A 23,440-nucleotide genomic window follows, 5' to 3' on the forward strand; every position below is an offset into this window, starting at 1 on the left:
ATTGTTGAGGTTTGAGTCTCAGAAATTCTCTTTATTTGTTTCTAATTAGTTATTTGTTATTGTTGTGCTAAGTCAATAATGACTTGTCAGAAGAAAGCAAAAAATGAGTTTTGAACTTTTAACACAATTGAGCTCAATGTGGGCTCACTTGGGATTTCCAAAGATATTCTTTTTCTTTATCATTGTCAACTGATTAAATTGAGGAGAAGGAAGAAGAAGGGGAGAAAAGGTACGGAGGAGGAAGAGGGGGTGATGGTGGTGGATTGGTAAGGTACGATTGATGGTAGTGGCAATAGAATGGTGGGAGGTTTAGACATTAAGGAAGATGAAGAAGCTAAAAAAGGGGTAAAATGACGATGTTTAGATGCAAACAACAAAACGATTTAATCGTGTCATGTCATTTTTCAAGTGATGGAAATGGATAGAGATATCAACTTAAATCCCTCTTTAAAGTTTTAGATATAATATGAGTCAATTGAAAATTAGAAAGCTAAAATGAGTCAGAAATCAAATTTTAGAAACCATTTTTAACATTAACTCGATCTTTTTAATTAAATATGAGATAATAATGCTGTAAGTTCTCTCATTAAGGTGATAACTGTTCCATAAAACATATTTAGATGCATCTTTGCATATTCAATGAGAAGTGCTATAAAATGGGCCAAGTTCCATATTTGCAATGCCACATCATGCTCTGTCCACGCTCTCAAATCCTATTCCACAATCACTTAACCAACATTATATTATCAAATTTCACATATGAATATGAATATGAATGTAAATTCCTTTGGTATATTAAACCTACAATATCATCATGTTGGGAGTGGAAGCACTCTATTGTAATATTCTTTCAATCATTTACTTGGTATAGTCAAAGGCATTTCATCAGGATGAATGCACCATGAAGGAAGCAGCCACAATCATATTCAAGAAGTAATACAACTGAGCCAAGAAGACTTTTAAAATGGATAAATTTCATTCACCAAGTACAAACAATACAACATTTATTTAATATCAAAAGTTAAGATAAAGGTATCTATTATCAAACAGGTACAACAATAAACCAGATGTTAATAAAGGATACTTATTTTGATCAAGAAATTGAACCTTAAGAATTGTGGGACGCTTTTTTTGCATGCATGTTACATGGTGAAGATCTTGTTAGGAAGAACTCGATTTATGATAGTAGGGTTTTTGGCACCTAGAATAGGAGCATTAGTGTCAGGGAAGAATTCAACTCCTGAGAGATTTGTGAGTGTTCCATCATCAGCAGAAATGTCAACAGGATATCGAAGCAAGTGACCAGGAAGGTTATTAGATCCAAGTAAATCCTTGTTAGAATACAACTCCCAATACTTGTCTCCAAGTTGCTTCACTTTGTTAATACATTCTTCACTTTCTGGGTTGAGGAAGGTGTCTTCATGCATGCCAAGGTGCTCGTACCATAGGGACATGCGAAAGCCATGGATTTGGCCTCTTGCACCACCCTGGCTGGTAGCCAAATGGTGCGGTTGATAAGCTCCCATGGCAATTTCGGTGTCTCTTCCACCATCCATGGATCTCTGGTTGATGTTGGCAGATCCAATGATTATGTACTCATCATCAACTGTTAAACAAGCAAACAAAAAACAAACAAGAGAAAAAATTAATGGAGCTACTCAAATGAAGATGTCAAAAATATCTTTTTATGAAGATATTTTGCATAAAAATGTGATTTATTTATTTGGCTATATTTTAAATGAAAACAACATCTTTATAACATATTAAAATTCAACCCTACAATTCATCATCCAAGGGTCAAAAAATTTTTTTTATACGAAAACAATTATAAAATCTTCATTGGAATATTCAACAAAAATAAAAGAATCCACGTAAAAAACTAGGTAAGTTTTTACAATAAAAAATTACTTACTTTATCATAGGAAGGCATATAAACTAAATTAAATGGCATAAAAATCATGCGTTTATTTTAATTGACTAATAATATAAAGACTTTTTATGGATGACATTTTAAATAACGAATGCAAATATTAATTATTATTTGTATACGAAAAAGAGTACCTGAATATTAAATTCAAAATAAGGTAGAAATTCGGGTGCAACTAATTTCATGTGAAGTTGATAGTTAGAATCGTTAGATGATAATTTAGTCAAGGTAAAAACTCAAGTACGTCATGAAGTTGATAACTGCGAGTTGTTAGATGAAAATTTAGTCAAATCATTTAACCGCTCTCAGCTATGAACTTCACGTGAAGTTAACTCCACGTGAATTTCTGTTAAATCATTTAAAAACTATTAGCTATCAACTTTATATAGAGTTAATTGCACCTTTTCACTTCAAAATAATCATTGACTTACCTATCATCATCTTGGAATGCACATAAATCATGAAGCGTCTGGCTTCTTGAGCTTTCTGGTAATCAGAACCTTGTTCTGGTCTCTGTGGAGGCACATACTCTCCGTCCTTCTTTACCTCTCGATTGCCAAGACAGAAGAATGACAAATATTTCCGAGGATCTTGTTCAATTTTCTCTTCCTTGAGTGCTTCAACAATGTCCTTGTACATCATCTCTATAGTCCTCCTCTGCAAATATAGTATTTTCTGAACAGTTCCAGTAGTCTTATTTATTGGAACACCCTCCGGCCACATTGGAATCACTACATACACCATGAACTTCTCCTTAGCTTTAATCTTGCTAACAATTTTGAGTGAAAGCTCCTTTGGGATAAGATGAACAGCATCAAATTCTGTGCTATCCACACTCCACCCAAAAGCACTTCCTATGAAATATTGGTTCTCAATATATATGAAATTCTTTGCTCGCCGAATAGCATTAATGTATGCATCTTGAATGCTTCGATCTATCATCTTGTTCTCCCCACTAACAAGCCCATGTTCAAAAGCTTCTTTAGCAGTTTCTGGAAAACCAAGAGTAGCTGTATCATCAATGGATCTGAACAACTGAACATTCCACGTCTCATTATCATCATCAGGGTTCGTTGCTTGAGATGGTGCAATGATGAAATCCTTAAGCTTTTCTTCTGAAAGAAGCATCCCCTGATCTGTGCCCTGTTTTCGAAATCTCTGCACAAAGGTGGAGTAAACATTCCATGCAATAGGCCCTTCAAGCTTACAGTGTATATCATGCCATGGCTCCCTAGGACCACCCTTTTCAATTGCAGATCCAGAAATACTTGGTTGATAAAAATCTTTACTGTGTTCAGCAGCTAAAGTTTGAAAAAGAGAATGAAATTGAGTATCATATCTTCCATTACAGAGATCAATACCTCCAATGAAACTCACAATTCTTCTTTGATGATCTGAGTCCTTTCCATTTGGCAACTTAGCATCCACCACCACAATCTTTTGGTGATGAGTGTAAAAAACACTGTCACGTGGGCACAAAATGCAGTGGACATTTGTGTCCTTGAAATAGCTTTGGGTTTCTTTATCATGAGTACCCATGGTTCTGGCGTAGCTTCCAATTCCTGGAACTCGAATTATTCCATCCTGCCATAGAAGCAGAACAACCCTGACTCCATCTTCCTTTGCCTTTTTCTTGAGCAACTCACCGAGTGTTATGTCTCCACCATGCTTTGGCCTCTTAGGATCTCTTATCAGAGAAATTTGAGTGTAAAGAGACCAACCAGTGATGTATATAAAGTGTTTTGCTTCGTTGATTGCATCAAAGATATCCTCCCAGCATCTTTGAGGCTCGTAAGTCTTACTTCCATCAAGCACTACTCTTGGAGAAAAATCATCTAGGACATGAGCATCTTGGTAAAGAGTAACCTGAACATATTTGCATACAAAAATGTTATTCATACATCAAAATTAATGTATTTGTGTATAAATATACGTATGATTTAATTTTTTTTATGTATATTTATATTTCAACATATGACTGATTTTAATGATTGATTTTGTTGTACACGTAGTATAATAGTTTTAGATAATACTAATTAGTTGAACTCAAAGTAGGAATGTGCATGTACTTAGATCTGAATATATCCTAATATTTTATAATGGAATGGATATTCTCACTCCAATTTTAATAACATCACTCTTTTTTTACAAATTTATGCAATATATAATGTAAAAATTTATATATAAAGTAACATTATAAAAAATAAGAATGAAATTATCATTTTTTTTAATTTTTAATACACGAAATTCGACCTTAAGTTAATCCGAATATAAATCAGATTAAATCAAATCGTGACGTATAATTGGTGTATATATATATATATATATATATATATATATACTAAAGATAGGGAGACTCAAACCCACGACTTCTAAGTAAGTATAGAGAGACTATGTTATTTAAGTTATAACTCATTCGCTATAATTAGTATATATAATTCTTACAAATTTTGTACAACAAATAATAAAATATGATATTTAAATGTTAAATTTAATAAATATTATGTATATTTATATTAAGATAAATTATTTAAAAATAAAATAATATTATATAATATAAAAAATAAATATGATATAATTATTAATTTTATTATAAAATATATATTTTAGTTATATAACATAAATTTAGACCGATCAATTTGCTCCATTTAAAACATAACTTTTTTTAATTTTATCAAATAAAAATAATAAAAATAGAAATTCAAGTGCAATCAACTTTTTACGTAAAATTAACAACTGAGAATCGTTAGATAAAAATTTAGTCAAATCATTTAATCGTTCTCAATTAATTTTACATAAAATTAAATGTACTTAAATTTTTATCTTTAATAAATCTGACAAAATATATTCCGAGCAGAAATACCGCTAACAAAGTGTAATTTAGCTATAATGTCTAGACTTAACAAATAATAATAATAAAGTAAGTAATTTTGTTTATCATGATAATATATACCTTGCATCCCTTATGCTGGGAGAAGAAAGTGCGAGGAACTCCAGGGAAGTCAGGAGATTTGATGCCTTGAGACCAGTTTTGGTGTCGTTTAGCATCAAAAAGTTGTAGCTTCACATGGATTTTTGGACCCCCAGATATGGGCTTTTTACTGGCATCAACAATTTCAACCCATTTGTCAACTTCAACACCATTTAACATTTTCTCATCAACTTCCACATATGCTTCTCCAATAACACCTCGTCCACGAAGAGAAGAAAGCCATTTGTCACGTTCCAATTTGACTACGATATTTGATGCCATATGGGCACAACGAATGTAAAAACACTCTTCCAATTTAGGGTTAATAGGCTCTTTTAAACGCCTGCTTTCAATCTTTACTTCATCCAGATAAATGCTTGCATAAAGGGGCACCTGGAATAGGACGAGGACAAACTTTTTGTAAATGGAAATATATATATATAAAATCTAAAAATCAACTTAAAATAGTCGAAATTTATTTTTATTTTATATTCATTAATTCTTGCTGAAATAAATAGATAATTTTACATATAATAAATATATAATTATAGATATTATAATATAAAATTATAAATATTAAATTAAATAAAATAAATTTGTTTATTATTTTTTTAATGTTACTTTTATTTTTATTATAAAATAATAATAATAATACTGATTTTTTATGTATACATAAATTTTTGTCATTTATAATATAGGTACAAATCTTGTTAAATTCAAATATTTTTTATAAATCAATCTAATAAAAATTTTATAGAATTTAAAATTGATAGCCAAGGGGCCAACAGGGCCTAGGGCCATGGACCCCAAACAAAATAAGTAGTTTATATATGTGCACAGGCAATTTTGATTATAAATAGTTTAATATTCGTGTAATATATTTTTATATAATGTTGACTGACTCTATAAAAAGAAATTAAATATGTATATAACTATATAATGTTTACATAGAAATTGAACTTTTCAAATTAATTTTTGTAACAACAAATTATGATGACCCTCGTGGATAAATAGTCACAGAAACAGGACTAACCGATGAAAAGGTGTCGAACTTTTGAGTCTCATAAATGGTTGCATTGATATCTCCATGCAGTAAAAATGGTGCCATCACTTATACCTGCAAGTAAAAATGCAATTAAAGTTCAAAACAAAGCACGCACGTTAAGGTTTAGAATAATTAGATGGCCATGAAAATTAAATCAAACTTGAAAAGAAAATAAGAAAAGATTGTGTGAGAGAGTACGTAGTTCTGACTTGGGAGAGTTGAGAAGAAGCATGGAAAGAGAGGACATACCATATACCTATTTATAGTTGGCGGATAATGCATGCATTCCTTAGTAACCATTAACTTGCATGCTATTAAATTATATTTCAAATTAGATAGTGTGAAATAGAACCACATGGAGGAATTTATTTAATATCACTATTTCTTCTCTTTTACAGATTTTTTTATCTAATGCTCCCATCTCCGATCCAGGGCAGAACCATGTTCATGTGTAAAGGTTTGTTTCAATTATTTCAGGGTCAAACATTTTTTTAATTAAATAATTCCAGATTTTCGTGTATTCTCACCAAGATGATTTTAATTTTATTATTGTTTCAATTTTATTTTTAACATTCTATTTCATTTCAATTTTATTATTTGCTAGAGATAATTTTATATATGTAAGAACATCTTTAGAGATAATTTTGGACTAGATTTTCACAAATTGGAGTTCAATTTATAAATTTGACACTGATTAATGAATTATTACATACACATGAAATTTTATCAAAATACTTATTTAAACAGACAAGTGAATTAATTATTTTATCGATTCATGTTTGTTAGCATTTATTTATAATTGTAAGGTCTCAGTGCATCACCAACAAAATATTAAAAATAAAAATAAATATATTTTCAAAAACTGAATATATTTTAAATTATTTGGTAAAATTACATAAATAATTTTATGTATCATAAATACAACAAATATTTTAGAATATCATATATGAATAAATTATATTAAGTATATACATATTAAAAATAAATTAAATTACACATATATATTTATACATAAATATATAATAACTAATTTTAGTCACCTATACAAATAGCATTTTTTATACGAATACAAATTAAATATGTGGCAATGTGGCCCTAAGTTGCGTTCAAAGATAATTTCTCATACTACATGATGCTACTTTGTAAAAATGTTATTTGTATATTAAAATTAGACACTAATATATTTGTATATAAATACATGTGATTTTATTTATTTTCAATATGTATTTATATTTTAACATATATTTTATATTAATAACTGATTTTAGCAACTGATTTTAATATGTACGTACCATAATTTAATAACTGACTTTACTGACTAATTTTCCTGTATGCGTAGCATAATACAACTACTTGAGATCTAAGCACATGGAGAAAGAGACCAAAAATTAGACAAAAAGAAAGACCAAATTGAAAGTCTTACAAAAATTATTTCCGAATGAATATATATGCAACAAGTTGCGAAGAGAGCGGAGAGGTATGGCTCGCCATGCACCAAGCCCAAGGGACGCGGGTCAAACTTTTTTTTTTTAAATTACATACATTATTCATCCAAGACTTTTTTGAATCAATTATCTAACAATATTTGTTGAAAGTCTTGTTTTTAATTATTATTTTTCTTACGATTAGTCATCTAATGGAAGTTGAAATAGTGATTTGTTCTAAAATTCAACCATTATATATATATATATATATATATATATATTATTGCATATTAATTTATATATTTTTAACGTTGTATTTTGTTTTAGCTTTGTTTTCACTGTTTAAAATGATAAGAAAAATTAGTTAAACCTTTTTTGCACTTTTTAAAATGATAAAAACAATGAAAGTCAATTAGAGCATGCTTGTTAACGTGATAGGGAACGAATTTTCCTAATAAAACCCATATTAAACCACAATTATTATTTATTAACAAAGTCTAATTTTTATTAATTGAATAATCAAATCTTAGGTCCTAGCTAGTTTGCTAAATTATAATATGCATGATTCATTAGACAAATTAATATGGAAAGTAATTTTCAGACAAATTGATCAGTGGTATTTTTTATTAAATCTGAAGTAAGAATGCTGTAAGTTTTCTTGGTAAGTTGGAAACTCGTGTACAGTGTAATTTCACGTAAAATTGATAATTGAGAGTCGTTAGATAAAAATTTAGTCAAATTATTTAACAATTTTTAACTATCAACTTCACATAATTGCATCTGAATTTTTACCATATATGAATATGCATGTAAATTCTTTTAGTATATATTAGACCTATAATTTCATTTCATTTTTTATAAGATATTTATTATTTAAAAATTTAAAATGCATCTGTGGGCAATTTTTTGTGACAAACTCCTGTGTTTCTGATAGTGAAGACAAAATAGTCAAAAATATTTGACACATATATACCTTTGGAAGATGATTGAGGAACAGAGTGTCTGAACCTCCCATCACCCAATTGCCATCACCTTCGACCAGGAGCTGAGCTTAGTTGAAACAATTGAGGCTATGACTCCCCAAATTTTTTATAAAAAAAAGTAGTAATACTTTTTTAAAAAATAAAAAATAATTTATTTGACTTGGATATTTTACTATAATTTAAAGCACCTATCTTCAATCCTCATCTCTTATTTTTATTGCACAATAATTTCTACATGTTGAATTTGGACTGAACTGAGTGGGTCTTTGTTGACTTTCACAACACATCAAAATTAAAAGATAAAATCAAATTAAATCAAAAAGTTATCTAACAAAAAGGATAAGAATAAAAAAATCATCTAACAATCAAATCAAATAAAAAAAAGTAACTTTTCTATTCGTATTTTACAGCTCTCTATTCAACAAGTAACATTTCTTCTACCTTTGAGTCAAATATAAAAAATTAGGTATTTTTATTTATTTAATTTAATATTATTTTATATTTTATTGTTTATTTAATTTAATTTTTTAATTATAAAAAATATTAGAATATTCAATAAGTATTGATATTATTGTATTTGTATAAATTGATAAAAAAATTTAATAAATATTATAAATTGCTGAAAAGTTCAATTCTGATCCAATTATTGAAGATTTTAAGTCACTAAAGACTCGAAGAGTACCATTATAAACTATTTTATATTTTTTATCTATAGAATTATTTATTTATTATCTTATTAGTAACAAACTTAAAAAATAATTATATTTATAAAATTTATTTTAATATAATATTATTATTAAATTTTTATATTAAATTTTTGCCCCCCAAATTTTATTTCAAACTCCACCACTATCTTCAATCATACTTTTCCAACTCCACCACTCTCACCACCACCCTCCTCCTACTCCTCACCTCTCCCTCACCTCTCTCCAAAGTCACTTCTCAAAGAAGTGATCAACATGGCTCATCACCATGATGTGTATGTTAGCATTGGTGATTGGTGTAAGAATCCGTTTTTCTGCAACAGACTTTTTTTACTATTTTAAAATTTATTTTGCAAAATTTCGACCCACAGCCCAATAAAAAATAGTGAGGTTGACCCAATATTAGCCTAGGGGTGCACAGACCCGGCCCGGCCCGAAGGCCCGGCCTGGTCCCGAACACTTTTGGGGCTAATTTGGTGTGATTTCATCGGGTTTTTGGCCGGGTAAGGGTCTAAAAAATAGACCCGGTCATTATTTTGGGTCGGGTCCGGGCCATAGCTCGGGTCACCCGAAGTCGGCCCGGTGACCCGGTCATCATACACAATTAATATTTTATGTTATTAGTGATGGATCATGACTATTCTTATGTGGAATTTAAGTATTGTAAATCTTAATATTTTGTGTTATTAGTCATTATAAGACTCTAAGTTAATGTTTTATGTTTAGAATGCATAAGACTTTAGACTAATGCATAATATTGTGTTATTTGTATTGATTTAAATATTTGGTATTATTAGACAATATTAGTATTGATTGTGGTTATACTTTAGTATTGATTGTGGTTATGCTTTAATTTTAAAGAAGGGTTGGTTCTTGTTATATTTTTCTAAGTGAATTTTACCATGTTAAATAATGGTTGGAGTCTTAGAAATTTGGATATTTTTACATGTTAGCTTACAAGAAGGTATCAACGTAATGTAATGTTAACGGCCCGATTTTCACCCGGTTTTCACTCGGTATAATTGTGGCCCGAAAGTGTATTGATTTCATCGGGTCTAGGGTCGGGTTCGGGTCTAATAAATAGACCCGGTATATATTTCGGGCCGGGTCTGGGTCACATCAAACCCGGCTTCACCCGGCCCATGTGCACCCCTATATTAGCCATCCATTCATGATTTACTCCGTTAAGAATAAATATTAGCTATTAATTATTTCACTACACGGTAAAATTTACTCCGAACCAAATTTCTGACTAGTATCCCGCAAATAACTCCTAGAGACCCAAAATCTTCTTACTTGCCACCCAAGTAACTTGTCTCTCCTTCTCAGCCTCTGGGCTGAGACTATCTCAGCCTTTCACCCCTCTCTGCTAAGTTTTTAACCTTGAGTAACTAACTGTGGTTAACTGTGGATAAGCTTGACACGCAAGCGCTGACCAAGCTTCCTCGTTTTCATGCCCTTTATTCATTGAAGCCCAGCCTTGACCATAAAAATTTCAGTCACTTTTATCATCATAAATTCAGCAAGACTTTGATTTTTTTTATTTAAGGAAGCACTGACCACAAAATTCACAAAATACTTTACACATTTTTACACTATTTTGACTGAATTCTTGAGAGAGAAAGAGAGAAAATTCTTGCACTTGTTCTCTGTACCCCATCCCCTATTTCAACTCTTCTTCCATTATTCTTCATGTGTTCTTCAAGTACTCAATCTATACAAACACGAACTCTTGCCCGTTTTTGCTAATTCTTGCATTTATACCGAAATTTTGGCTAGGTAAACTCTTGTTCTTTCTTCTTTCATTTTTTTTAAAAGTAGTAGTCATGATGAATTCTTACTCTCCTCCATGTATAGAGAACTCCTCTTGAAGCATCCATGGAGCACGCCTAAGCAGTGGCGGATCCAAAAATTTTATAAGAGGGGGACCAAATTAAATATAAAATAAATTAAAATATAACATAACAAAAAATCAACAAAATATAATTTATGGTATATAGGTCAAAATTAATAAATATATTATATAACAATTAATATTCAACTACATACTTTAAGATTTTGGTATTTTTGAATTTATTCTGCGATATTTCATATAACTAAAATTATCAATTTACCATCTGAAATAAATTTTGAAGTATTCTCTTTTCAACATATACAATCATATAATCTGTTAAAAGTTCGTCTTTCATCTTGTTTTAAAATATTGTTTTTATAATTTTTATTGTTTAAAAAATCTATTCAGTTGTTATTACTGTTGTCATAGAAAGAGTCAAAATAATTTTTTTTTAATTGTCACTTTTTATATTAATCCAAATCTATATTTTTCAATAATTTTTTAATTATTTATATATTTATACGCTTTTATTATTTTTTAAACCTATTTATTAATTTCTATTGATATATTATAATACACATTATAATTTATACATATAAAATTACTAACATATAAATTTTTTTAGTGTGTAATATACAAAAATATATTTAATCTATAATATATATATATATATATATATATATATATATATTAATTATATAATAATAAATTAATGATAAACTAATAGTAATATTTTTTTTTTTTTGAAAAAATTTTAGGGGGACCATGGCCACCTTAGGCCCCAGCCGTAAATCCGCCACTGCGCCTAAGGAGTTAAGGAGTTTCGAATTCACATTGGTCGAATTTCGACGTTTTGCGACGCTTTAGGCCAAAAACGAAACTCACCACCACCAGCTGTGTTTCTGCCCTTATGTGCATATTTTCTAGTGTGTGAAAGGTTTAGTAACCGAATTACATAAGAGGTAAGGATTATGATTAGTTAGAGTATGGTTGTGCTTGTTTTCGGTGATTATACGAGCCACTTTGTGGTGAATTTGTGCTTGTTTTGAATTTCTGAAAATTTTGTGAGTTACCACTGTTTTGGCTTGCTAAATATGTGTAATATACTATTATATTGCCTCTAGATTTTGTGTGAAAGTAGCCGGAAACATGGAAGCACTTGGGGTTTAAGTTTCGAGCTTTAAACGTCACAAAAAGCGAAGAAAAATATAAAAACTGCACCTTTTAAATTTTTAGTCACTAAGAGAACGAAAATTATGATGGAAAAGAATTAAAAAATAGTTATAAAAATAGTTTTAATCCTATGGAATAAAGGTGTAAATGTAAAAAGCGTGTTATGGTCATTTTTAGGCAAAAAGAGAGTTAAAAATATAATTTAAACGAAAAATAAATAAAATTCTGAATTTGGTGTCATTAGTGGTAAAATAATAATTATATAAATTAGTTGGGTCGAGATTAAATTACAATAAAATTTCGGGCCTAAATAAAAGGTGTAGTAAAAATTAGAAGTAAAACGGTAAAAAGCGATAACTAGAATAAGTAAGTAAATTTAATAAAGGATAAAATGATCTTTTAGGTCTCTAAGAGTATAATTGGCATTAATTAAAAGTATTAAGGATAATTTGGTCATAGAAACGTATTAGGATTAATCCGATAACATTTTGATGGTAAAGCAGGTTAAACGGTAAAACTAGAGTACTTAGGGGTATATTAGTAATTTTAGGTATAAAATCAAAATTAAAAATCATTAATTAACTCAATAATGGATAAGAAGGTATTTTAGAAAAAATATGAGAGTAAAATGGTGAAGTACACTAGTGGTGAAAGCGTCACTAAAAGGCTAAAGAAAACTAAAAAAAAAACGAAGTTACGTATAAATCGGGTAAAATTGAAAATGTACAAAATACCAAGGGTAAAATAGTAAAATATGTGACAAGGCTGAGATATGTTAAGAAAGGACCGGGCACAAGTTTTATTTAATAAAAAGGACAGAGAAGTCCTTTAGAGATAAATTTTATTGAGATGTGCCGCGGAAAAGGAACTGTAAACCCCAAGGTGTTTGAGGTTGTTTGGAGGCGGGTATTACCCACTGGCTGCTAAAAATCTATTTTTCCTTTGTGCGTATATTATGGCATCAAGCTTTGCAATGATTGTCTGTTATCACAGACTGGTGGTATTCTTAACCACTTCGACACATATGCACGGACGAACGCAATCGGGAAACTAGGACTAGTTGTTGTAGGTAGTCAACTGACGCATGAGCTCATGGCCTGCATAGGATCAGGTATGCATCATACTTGGTTGTTGCATTTATCTATGATTGTGATTTATCTCTATTTCCTGTATTTTGTGTTTATTTACTATTCTACTATATACTTGTGCTTGTACTTATTTGTGTGACTTACCAACCTAATTGCGCGAAGTCTTAGACTTAGGCTGCAAAACCCCTTAGGCTTTCCTGTTAGTACCTTGCTAGGAACCTTAGGTTCTCACCCCTTACTTCCCTGTTCCACATATGCAAACCAGCGAGATCTTCTTTGAGTTTCCTGCTTTGGGACTAGCGAGAAACAGTAGCATTATCGGAGGGTCAAAGCAACTTCTTTTACTTCCACACAGCACTTTCGTGATTCTTCAGCTGCCAAAGATCGGTGACCAGTAGTAGTTATAATAGTCATAGTAGTAGTCTTTGCCCTCGCTCTGTATTAACTTTTAGAGGGCTAGGTGCTTTTGTAAATATCTATAAAAACAAGTTAGAACGGGTCGCAGACTAGAGTAACTCTTGTGAGTCGAGGCCTGTTAGTATAAATATGGAATCTATAAATATTTTCATGAATAAGCAATGACGTAACTTGGTATTAATTATGATGTACTAAATGATCCTTCGGGCATATATGTATGATTTTACTATGTTTTCTGTATTTTCTGTGCATCATGTATATATTATCTATTTAACTATTATCTATTTCGTTATATCTATATATCTGACACGCGATCTCGACTAGCACTACAGGCTCATATGTATATATTTAATATAAAGTCTAGAGTCTCTAGAAAAAACCATGTAGTAGCGCCTAGCGGTTAACATTGGTCATGACGTGCTAGAAGTTGGGTCGTTATAATTGGGCTGAGTACACCATTCCCTCTGCTTTCAAAGATTTTATTAAGGTTTGAGTATGAGAATTCTCTTTATTTGTTTTTAATTAGTTATTTGTTATTGTTGTGCTAGGTCAATAATGACTTGTGACAGGAATGCAAGAAGATGGGTTTTGAACTTTTGACACAATTGAACTCAATGTGGGCTCACTTGGGATTCCTGAAGATACTCTTCTTCTTCTTCATTGTCAACGGATTAAATTGAGGAGGAGGAAGAAGAGGGAAGAGAAGTGAAGAGGAGGAGGGTGGTGGTGGTGGTGGTGGTGAGGTTGATAGATTGGTAAAGTATGATTGAGAGTGGTGGCAATGAGACGGTGGAAAGTTTATACATTAAGGAGGATGAAGAAGAAGAGGGGAGGAGTAAAATGACGTAGTTTAGGTGCAAATAGCAAATCGACGTCATTTAGTTGTGTCATATCATTTTTCGGGTGATGGAAATGGACGCAGGGATCAACTTGAGTCACACGTTAAAGTTTCAAATACAATTTAGGTCAATTAAAAATTAGAGGGCTAAATTGAGTCAGAAATTAGAATTTAAGAGCCATTTTGAAGATTAACTCGTTCTTTTTTATTAAATCTGAGATAACAATATTGTAAGTCAGTAGGGTGATAACTATCCCAAAAGACATATTTAGATGCATCTTTGCATATTTTCAATGAAAAGTGCTATAAAATGGGCCAAGTTCCATATTTGTAATGCCACAACATGCTTTGTCCATGCTCTCAAATCCTGTTCTTTGAGAAGTATATATATCAAATTTCACATATGAATATGAATATGAATGTAAATTTTTTTGGTATATTAGACTTAGAATATCGTCATGTTGGGAATGGATGCACTCTACTGTAATATTCTTTCAATCATTTACTTGGCATAGTCAAAGGCATTTTATCAGGATGAATGGACCATGAAGAAAGCAGCCACAATTATATTCAACGAAGTAATACAACTAAGCCGAGAAGATTTTTGAAATGGATAAATTTCATTCACGAAGTACATGGAATACAACATTTATTTAATTCAAAAGTTAAGATAAAGGTATCCATTATCAAACAGGTACAACAATAAAGGATACTTATTTTGATCAAGGAATTGAACTTTAAGAATTGTGGGACACTTTTTTTGCATGCATGCTACATGGTGAATATCTTGTTAGGAAGACCTCGATTTATGACAGTAGGGTTTTTGGCACCTAGAATAGGAGCATTAGTGTCAGGGAAGAACTCAACTCCTGAGAGATTTGTGAGTGTTCCATCAGCAGAAATATCAACAGGATACCGAAGCAAGTGACCAGGAAGGTTATTGGATCCAAGTAAATACTTGTTAGAATACAACTCCCAATACTTCTCCCCAAGTTGTTTCACTTTGTTAATACATTCTTCACTTTCTGGGTTGAGGAAGGTGTCTTCATACATTCCAAGGTGCTCGTACCACAGGGAGATGCGGAAGCCATGGATTTGGCCTCTTGCACCTCCTTGGCTAGTAGCCAAATGGTGTGGTTGATAAGCTCCCATGGCAATTTCGGTGTCTCTTCCACCATCCATTGATCTCTGGTTGATGTTGGCAGATCCAATGATTATGTACTCATCATCAACTGTTAAACAAGCAAACAAAAACAAACAAGAGAAAAAAGAATCCACATAAATAGCTAGGTAAAGTTTTTACAATAAAAAATTACTTACAATATAGAGAGTTTTTAAATATTAATTATTATTTGTATACGAAAAGAGTACACGAACATTAAATTCAAAATAATGTAGAAATTCAGGTGCAGTTAACTTCATGTGAAGTTGATAGTTAGAGTTAGTCAAATTTGTTAAATCATTTAACGACGGTCAACTATCAACTTTACATAAAGTTAACTGTACTTAAATTTTCGCTTCAAAATAATCATTGACTTACCTATCATCATCTTGGAGTGCACATAAATCATGAAGCGTCGTTCTTCTTGGGCTTTCTGGTAATCGGAACCTTGTTCTGGTCTCTGTGGAGGCATATACTCTCCGTCTTTCTTCACCTCTCGATTGCCAAGACAGAAGAATGACAAATATTTTCGAGGATCTTGTTCAATTTTCTCTTCCTTGAGTGCTTCAACAATGTCCTTGTACATCATCTCTATGGTCCTCCTCTGCAAATATAGTATTTTCTGAACAGCTCCAGTAGTCTTATTTATTGGAACACCTTCTGGCCACATTGGAATCACTACATACACCATGAACTTCTCTTTAGCCTTAATCTTGCTAACAATTTTGAGTGAAAGCTCCTTTGGGATAAGATGAACAGCATCAAATTCTGTGCTATCCACACTCCACCCGAAAGCACTTCCTATAAAATATTGGTTCTCAATATATATGAAATTCTTTGCTCGGCGAATAGCATTAATGTATGCATCTTGAATGCTCCGATCTATCGTCTTGTTCTTCCCGCTAACAAGCCCATGTTCAAAAGCTTCTTTAGCAGTTTCTGGAAAACCAAGAGTAGCTGTATCATCAATGGATCTGAACAACTGAACATTCCATGTGTCATCATCATCATCAGGGTTCGTTGCTTGAGATGGTGCAATGATGAAATCCTTAAGCTTTTCTTCTGAAAGAAGCATGTCCTGATCTGTGCCCTGTTTCCAAAATCTCTGCACAAAGGTGGAGTAAACATCCCATGCAATAGGCCCTTCAAGCTTACAATGTATATCATGCCATGGCTCCCTAGGACCACCCTTTTCAATTGCAGATCCATAAATACTTGGTTGATAAAAATCTTTACTGTGTTCAGCAGCTAAAGTTTGAAAAAGAGAATGAAATTGAGTATCATATCTTCCATTACAGAGATCAATACCTCCAATGAAACTCACAATTCTTCTTTGATGATCTGGGTCCTTTTCATTTGGCAACTTAGCATCCACCACCACAATCTTTTGGTGATGACTGTAAGAAACACTGTCACGTGGGCACAAAATGCAGTGGACATTTGTGTCCTTGAAATAGCTTTGGGTTTCTTTATCATGAGTACCCATGGTTCTGACGTAGTTTCCAATTCCTGGAACTCGAATTATTCCTTCCTGCCATAGAAGCATCACAACCCTGACTCCATCGTCCTTTGCCTTTTTCTTGAGCAACTCACCGAGTGTTATGTCTCCACCATGCTTTGGCCTCTTAGGATCTCTTATCAGAGAAATCTGAGTGTAAAGAGACCAGCCAGTGATGTATATAAAGTGTTTTGCTTCGTTGATTGCATCAAAGATATCCTCCCAGCATCTTTGAGGCTCGTAAGTCTTACTTCCATCAAGCACTACTCTTGGGGAAAAATCATCTAGGACATGAGCATCTTGGTAAAGAGTAACCTGAACATATTTTGGATACAAAAATATTATTTGTACATCAAAATCAGTTATAAAAATAAGTTATCTATGTATAAATACATATGTAGTTTAATTTAATTTTTAATATATATTTATATTCCAACATATATTTTATACTCATGATTGATTTTAGTGGCTGATTTTAGTATATACATAATATAGTCGTTTTGAATAATAGTAGCTAGTTGAATTCAAAGTAGGGGTGTGCATGTACTTAGATCCGAATATGTCCTAATATTTTATAGTGAAAAATGGATATTCTCGCTCCAATTTTAATAACATCACTTTTTTTACAAATTTATGCAATATATAATGTAAAAAATTGTATATAAAGTAACATTATAAAAAATAAGAATGTAATTATCATTTTTTTTATTTTGAGTACACGAATTCGACCTAAGTTAATCCGAATATAAATCAAATTAAATCAAATTGACTCGACGACATATAATTACTATATATAATTCTTATAAATTTTGTACAACAAATAAAAAAAATATGATATTTAAATGTTAAATTTAATAAATATTATGTATATTGATATTAAAATAAATTATTTTAAAAACAAAATGATGTTATATAATATTAAAATATAAATATAATATTAATTACTAATTTTATTATAAAATATATATTTTAGTTATATAACATAATTTTAGACTGAATTTGATCCATTTAAAACATAAATTTTTTTAATTTTGTAAAAAAAAAAATACCAAATAAAAATAACAAATCTGACAAAATCTATTCTCAACAAAAAGACCGCTAACAAAGTGTAATTTAGCTATAATGTCTAGAGTTAACTAATAATAATAATAATAAAAAACTAACTTTTAGTTAGCCAATGTTAGGATTATAATTTAAAATTTAAAATTAAAGATTTTTTATTTAAAATCTAAAATTTAAAATAAATAAAATTTAAAAAAAATGGTTGATATTGACGAAAAGAATTAATTCTCTAGTATTACTCTATATAATAATAATAATAATAATAATAATAATAATAATAATAATAATAATAATAATAATAAAAAAGTAAGTAATTTTCTTTATCATCATAATATACCTTGCATCCCTTATGCTGGGAGAAGAAAGTGCGAGGAACTCCAGGGAAGTCAGGAGATTTGATGCCTTGAGACCAGTTTTGGTGTCGTTTAGCATCAAAAAATTGTAGCTTGACATGGATCTTTGGGCCCCCAGATATGGGCTTTTTACTGGCATCAACTATTTCAACCCATTTGTCAACTTCAACACCATTTAACATTTTCTCATCAACTTCCACATATGCTTCTCCAATAACACCTCGTCCACGAAGAGAAGAAAGCCATTTGTCACATTCCAATTTGACTATGATATTTGATGTCATATGGGCACAACGAATGTAAAAACACTCTTCCAATTTAGGGTTAGTAGGCTCTTTTAAACGCCTGCTTTCAATCTTTACTTCATCCAGATAAATGCTTGCATAAAGGGGCACCTGGAATAGGAGGAGGACAAACTTTTTTGTAAATATATATATATATATATATATATAATCTAAAAATCAACTTAAAATATTCGAAATTTATTTTTATTTTATATTCATTAATTCTTGCTGAAATAAATAGATAATTTTAGATATAATAAATATATAATTATAGATATTATAATATAAAATTATAAATATTAAATTAAATAAAATAATTGTGTGTTATTTTTTTTTATGTTACTTTTAATTTTTGTTAGAGTAAAGTATCATTTTTGTTCTTAACGTGTATTTGGGGTAAATTTCAAAGTTGTCCCTAACATTTGAATCGTCATATTTAAGTTTCCAACATTTCAAAATTGACTCAATGTTGTCCTGACGTTAGAAATCTGTTAACGGAATTGATGGCGGGACAAAATTGAGACGATTTTAAAACGTTAGGGACTTAAATAGGACGAAAACGTTTGGGACTTAAAGGTAGCGTTTGGTAGAGAGACAGAGACGAAAATACTGAGACTGAGAGACAGAGACTAAGAGACAGAAATTGAAATAAATCTCAGTATTCTATTTGGTATAAAGTGGGAGACAAAAATTGAAACAAGAATGAAATTCTAATTTAATTTGTACAAAAGGATAAAATTGAAATTAATTAATTGAAATGAAGGTATTTTAAATATAAAATGTTATTAAAATTTTAGTCTCAATCTCTAAAAATTTTAGTCCCTTGTATCCCTACTTTTTGGAAGTACTACTGAAATTTTGGAGACAGAGACAGAAATTTTAGTACCAGTCTCTGAACCAACAAACATGATACTAATAAGTCTCAGTCTCCTGGTCTCTGTCTCAGTACCTCAAAACAAACGCTACCAAATAGAACGAAAATGTTGGGGACAAATAAAAATGATATATATATATATATATATATATATATAGAAATAAATTTTAATTTTATCCTTCACTAATATCAATCTTTTACTGTACATAGTTATTCAATTATTTTTTAATCACATTTAAGTAAATTACACTTAATCACATTACTTTGATTCTAAATAATTTTTTTTTAATAATTTTACTTTTAAAGATTTTTATTCATCATAAAATATTTGTAAAATGACTAGAATCACATTACTTTATGTACTAGTCATTCTACAAACATTTTATGATGAGTAAAAATTTTTAAGAGTAAAATTATAAAAAAATAAAGGGTAAAGTATACTTTTTGTCCCTGAAGTTTGGCAAAGTTTCAAAAATACCCTTAAATTTTATTTTGTTTCAATTTTGTCCCAAAAGTTTTCGATTTGCATCAAATATACTCCCGACGGCTAAATTTTCAAAAAAATTAAGACCAATCTAACAATAATATGCATGAAAATGATGCTTGATTTGCTTATGTTAAGGGTTGTTCTTATGAAATTGTTGTTGAATTGGTCTTAAATTTTTTGAAAAATTAGCCATCAAGGGTATATTTGATACAAATCAAAAATTTTTGGGACAAAATTGAAACAAAATAAAACTTAGGAGTATTTTTAAAATTTTTGTCAAACTTTAGGGACAAAAAGTATACTTTACCAAAAATAAATTTATTTAGAATAAAATTAATGTGATTAAATGTAATTTACTTAGATGTGATTAAAAAATAATTGAATAACTATATACCATAAAAAATTGATATTATTGAAGGATAAAATTACTATGGATCGTTTTTGTTCCCAACGTGTTCGTCCTATTTAAGTCCCTAACGTTTTAAAATCGTCTCAATTTTGTCCCGCTGTCAATTCTGTTAACAAATTCCTAACGACAGGACAACATTGAGTCAATTTTGAAACGTTATGAATTTAAATAGAGCGATTCAAACGTTAGAGATAATTTTAAAACTTACCCCAAACGTTGAGGATAAAAATGATATTTTACTTTTTTGTTATTTATAATATAGGTATAAATCTTGTTAAATTCTAATATTTCTTATAAATCAATCTAATAATAAATTTATAGAATTTAAAATTGATAGCCAAGGGGCCTAGGGCCATGGACCCCAAACAAAATCAGTAGTTTATATATGTGCACAGGCAATTTTGATTATAAATAGTTTAATATTCGTGTAATATATATATTTTTATATAGTGTTGACTGACTCTATAAAAAGAAATTAAATCTGTATATAACTATATAATGTATACATAGACATTGAACTTTTCAAATTAATTTTTGTAACAATAAATTATGATGACCCTCGTCACCGAAACAGGACTAACCGATGAAAAGGTGTCGAACTTTTGAGTCTCATAAATGGTTGCATTGATATCTCCATGCAATAAAAATGGTGCCATCACTTATACCTGCAAGTAAAAATGCAATTAAAGTTCAAAACAAATCACGCTAAGGTTTAGAATAATTAGATGGCCATGAAAATTAAATCAAACTTGAAAAGAAAATAAGAAAAGATTGTGTGAGAGTACTGACTTGGGAGAGTTGAGAAGAAGCATGCAAAGAGGACATACCATATACCTATTTATAATTGGCGGATAATGCATTCCTAACTAACCATTTGCAATTTTGCATGCTATTAAATTATATTTCAAATTATATAGTGTGAAATAGAACCACGTGGAGGAATTTATTGAGGAGTGCTAGAGGTCAGTAACTTTTGTGTTTTGTAACTATCAATTAGCTATCAATAGTATTTTTAATAACGTGAGATTAAATCCAATAGTGTGAAATCATTCAATTTTCTTTTAATGATTAAATATTGACCAATTTTTTAAAAAATTGCTGGCCTCAGACTTTTTCGAATTTTATTTAGCTAGCTTCTTTATTATTAGAGAGGATTTTTCCTTTCAGCATTTGAGATTCACATTCACTTGCACTTGCATTATTTAATAGATACGAAGTCATTAGATTTGATAAGTTTGATTAAATTATTATCTAATTATTTTTAATAATTAATTTTATATGAAGTTAATTGTACTTGAGTTTTTTTTTATTTTTTTTTTAATTTTTCACGATACTTTTTAACCTAGCAAGCCAAGGATTAATCTACCACAGTACTGAGCTCCATTTAAAAATTTACCGTTAGTTAATGAGTTGCTACATGCATAAGGTGGGATCTTAACTTTCAACACTTACTTAAATAGACTAATGAGTTAATCACTATAGATTAAATTTTCACCTATTTATAAATATCACTATTTCTTCTGTTTTAGAGATTTTTTTTTTTTTTTTTTTTGTGTGTGTGTCTAACGCTCCCATCTCCGATCCATGGCATATTCAATTTTTGCATGTAAAAATTATATTCAATTTTGGTCTTTTTTTTTTAATTTGATCATACCTAATGATTCTAATAGACCATCCATATATATGTATATAATCAGATGCGGAATTAAATTAAATTTAAGAAAGAATAAAAAATTAATTTCATAATAAAAAATAAATAAAAATTTTAGAAGAAATTAAATTTAAATTTGTAATTAATTTTTAAAAAATTGAAATTTAGGAACCATATGAGACTCCGCTTTTGTTTGAACAATATGACAATTTGGTCTTTGAAATATCAAATAAATAAAAATATGGCAATATGACCCTAAGTTATATATGTTCCAATCCAAGAAAATTTCTCATAGTTGAATCTTGAGATCTAAGCACATGTAGAAAGAAAGACCAAGCTAAAATAATCATTTTCAGGTGGACATGTGCAATAATAAGTTGCAAAGAGGGAAGAAGATATATAAAACTGGAGGGTCAAACATTTTTTTAATTAAATAATTTCAGATTTTCGTGTATTCCCACCAAAATGATTTTACCTTTATTATTGTTTTAATTTTATTTTTAACAATCTATTTCATTTTAATTTTATTATTTGCTAAAACTTTTTTAAAATGATAAAAATTTAGTGAACCCTTTTTTGTACTTTAAAAGTCTTGCTTTTTAATTAGAGAAAATAATACTTTAATTTCTTCTCTTGTAATTAAAATGATATGACCAAAATACTCTTCAATAACTATTATAATTATATATAAATTAATAATTATTATTTGATTGATTCAAATAATAATGATAATGTAAAATATTTTATTTTTTTATAAAAATATATAAATAAAAAGAATTAATAAGAAATAAGAAAAAATAATAAGAATATTTTATATATAATAAAAGAAACATGCACCCTTAGTATATAGGTAGGATACTAAAGAGTAATATAAATATAATTTTTTAATTAATTAATTGGTCCATGTAATAAGAAAATAGATATAAAATTAAAGAAAATAATAAATATATATTAAAATTATTGTTTTTATATGATAAAAAATTATATTATTTATAAAAATATTATCAATTAATCTCATATAAATATCATCTACTAACTCTCAAGTGTCAACTACTTCTCATTATTTTGATACAATGCTTTATTAGCCGTGGGTCAAATTAGTGGCCATTTGCATGCATGTGATTAAATTCTATTTTAAATCGTTTGAAATAGAACCACTAGGGGTAGAGCATTCAATTCTACATAAAATTACAATACTTTCGTGCTTATAATATAAAAGTTTTTAACATTAAAATAACAAAAAAAAAAAAAGCACT

At 29.6% G+C, this 23,440-nt stretch overlaps 2 protein-coding genes across 3 annotated transcripts; both read right to left on the minus strand.

The window, feature by feature from the left end:
• Window positions 1–1,065: 1,065 nt before the first annotated feature.
• LOC107634518 (phospholipase D alpha 1) lies at window positions 1,066–6,175 on the minus strand. Of its 2 annotated transcripts, XM_016338259.3 has the most exons (5): window positions 6,142–6,157; window positions 5,932–6,015; window positions 4,881–5,291; window positions 2,359–3,793; window positions 1,066–1,606 (listed from the first exon to the last, which is right to left on the minus strand). In XM_016338259.3, the coding sequence occupies exons 2-5, from the start codon at window positions 6,004–6,006 to the stop codon at window positions 1,143–1,145; spliced, it is 2,385 nt and encodes a 794-aa protein (XP_016193745.2). In that variant the 5' UTR covers window positions 6,007–6,015; window positions 6,142–6,157; the 3' UTR covers window positions 1,066–1,142. The 2 variants fall into 2 exon arrangements, with proteins under 2 accessions (XP_016193745.2, XP_088356839.1); XM_088500713.1 differs by having other exon boundaries at window positions 5,923–6,175.
• Window positions 6,176–14,983: 8,808 nt separating this feature from the next.
• On the minus strand, window positions 14,984–21,192 carry LOC107633570 (phospholipase D alpha 1). The gene is made up of 4 exons (XM_021115157.2): window positions 21,115–21,192; window positions 18,464–18,874; window positions 15,945–17,379; window positions 14,984–15,636 (listed from the first exon to the last, which is right to left on the minus strand). The coding sequence occupies exons 1-4, from the start codon at window positions 21,187–21,189 to the stop codon at window positions 15,176–15,178; spliced, it is 2,382 nt and encodes a 793-aa protein (XP_020970816.1). The 5' UTR covers window positions 21,190–21,192; the 3' UTR covers window positions 14,984–15,175.
• Between the last annotated feature and the right edge of the window lie 2,248 nt (window positions 21,193–23,440).

The sequence above is a fragment of the Arachis ipaensis genome, chromosome B1 (genome assembly GCF_059453495.1).
Source record: "Arachis ipaensis isolate K30076 ecotype BB chromosome B1, ASM5945349v1, whole genome shotgun sequence".
NCBI lineage: Eukaryota > Viridiplantae > Streptophyta > Magnoliopsida > Fabales > Fabaceae > Arachis > Arachis ipaensis.

Coding starts and splice junctions, on each gene's coding strand:
- LOC107634518 (XM_088500713.1), bottom strand. CDS start 6,006: ATGGCACCATTTTTACTGCATGGAGATATCAATGCAACCATTTATGAG. Junction 5,292..5,922: donor CCTTTTCATCGGTTAGTCCT/GTTTCTGTGACT, acceptor GTCCTATTCCAG/GTGCCCCTTTATGCAAGCAT. Junction 3,794..4,880: donor CCCAGCATAAGGGATGCAAG/GTATATATTATC, acceptor AAATATGTTCAG/GTTACTCTTTACCAAGATGC.
- LOC107633570 (XM_021115157.2), bottom strand. CDS start 21,189: ATGGCACCATTTTTATTGCATGGAGATATCAATGCAACCATTTATGAG. Junction 18,875..21,114: donor AGTTCGACACCTTTTCATCG/GTTAGTCCTGTT, acceptor CTCCTATTCCAG/GTGCCCCTTTATGCAAGCAT. Junction 15,637..15,944: donor GCACTCCAAGATGATGATAG/GTAAGTCAATGA, acceptor CTTGTTTAACAG/TTGATGATGAGTACATAATC.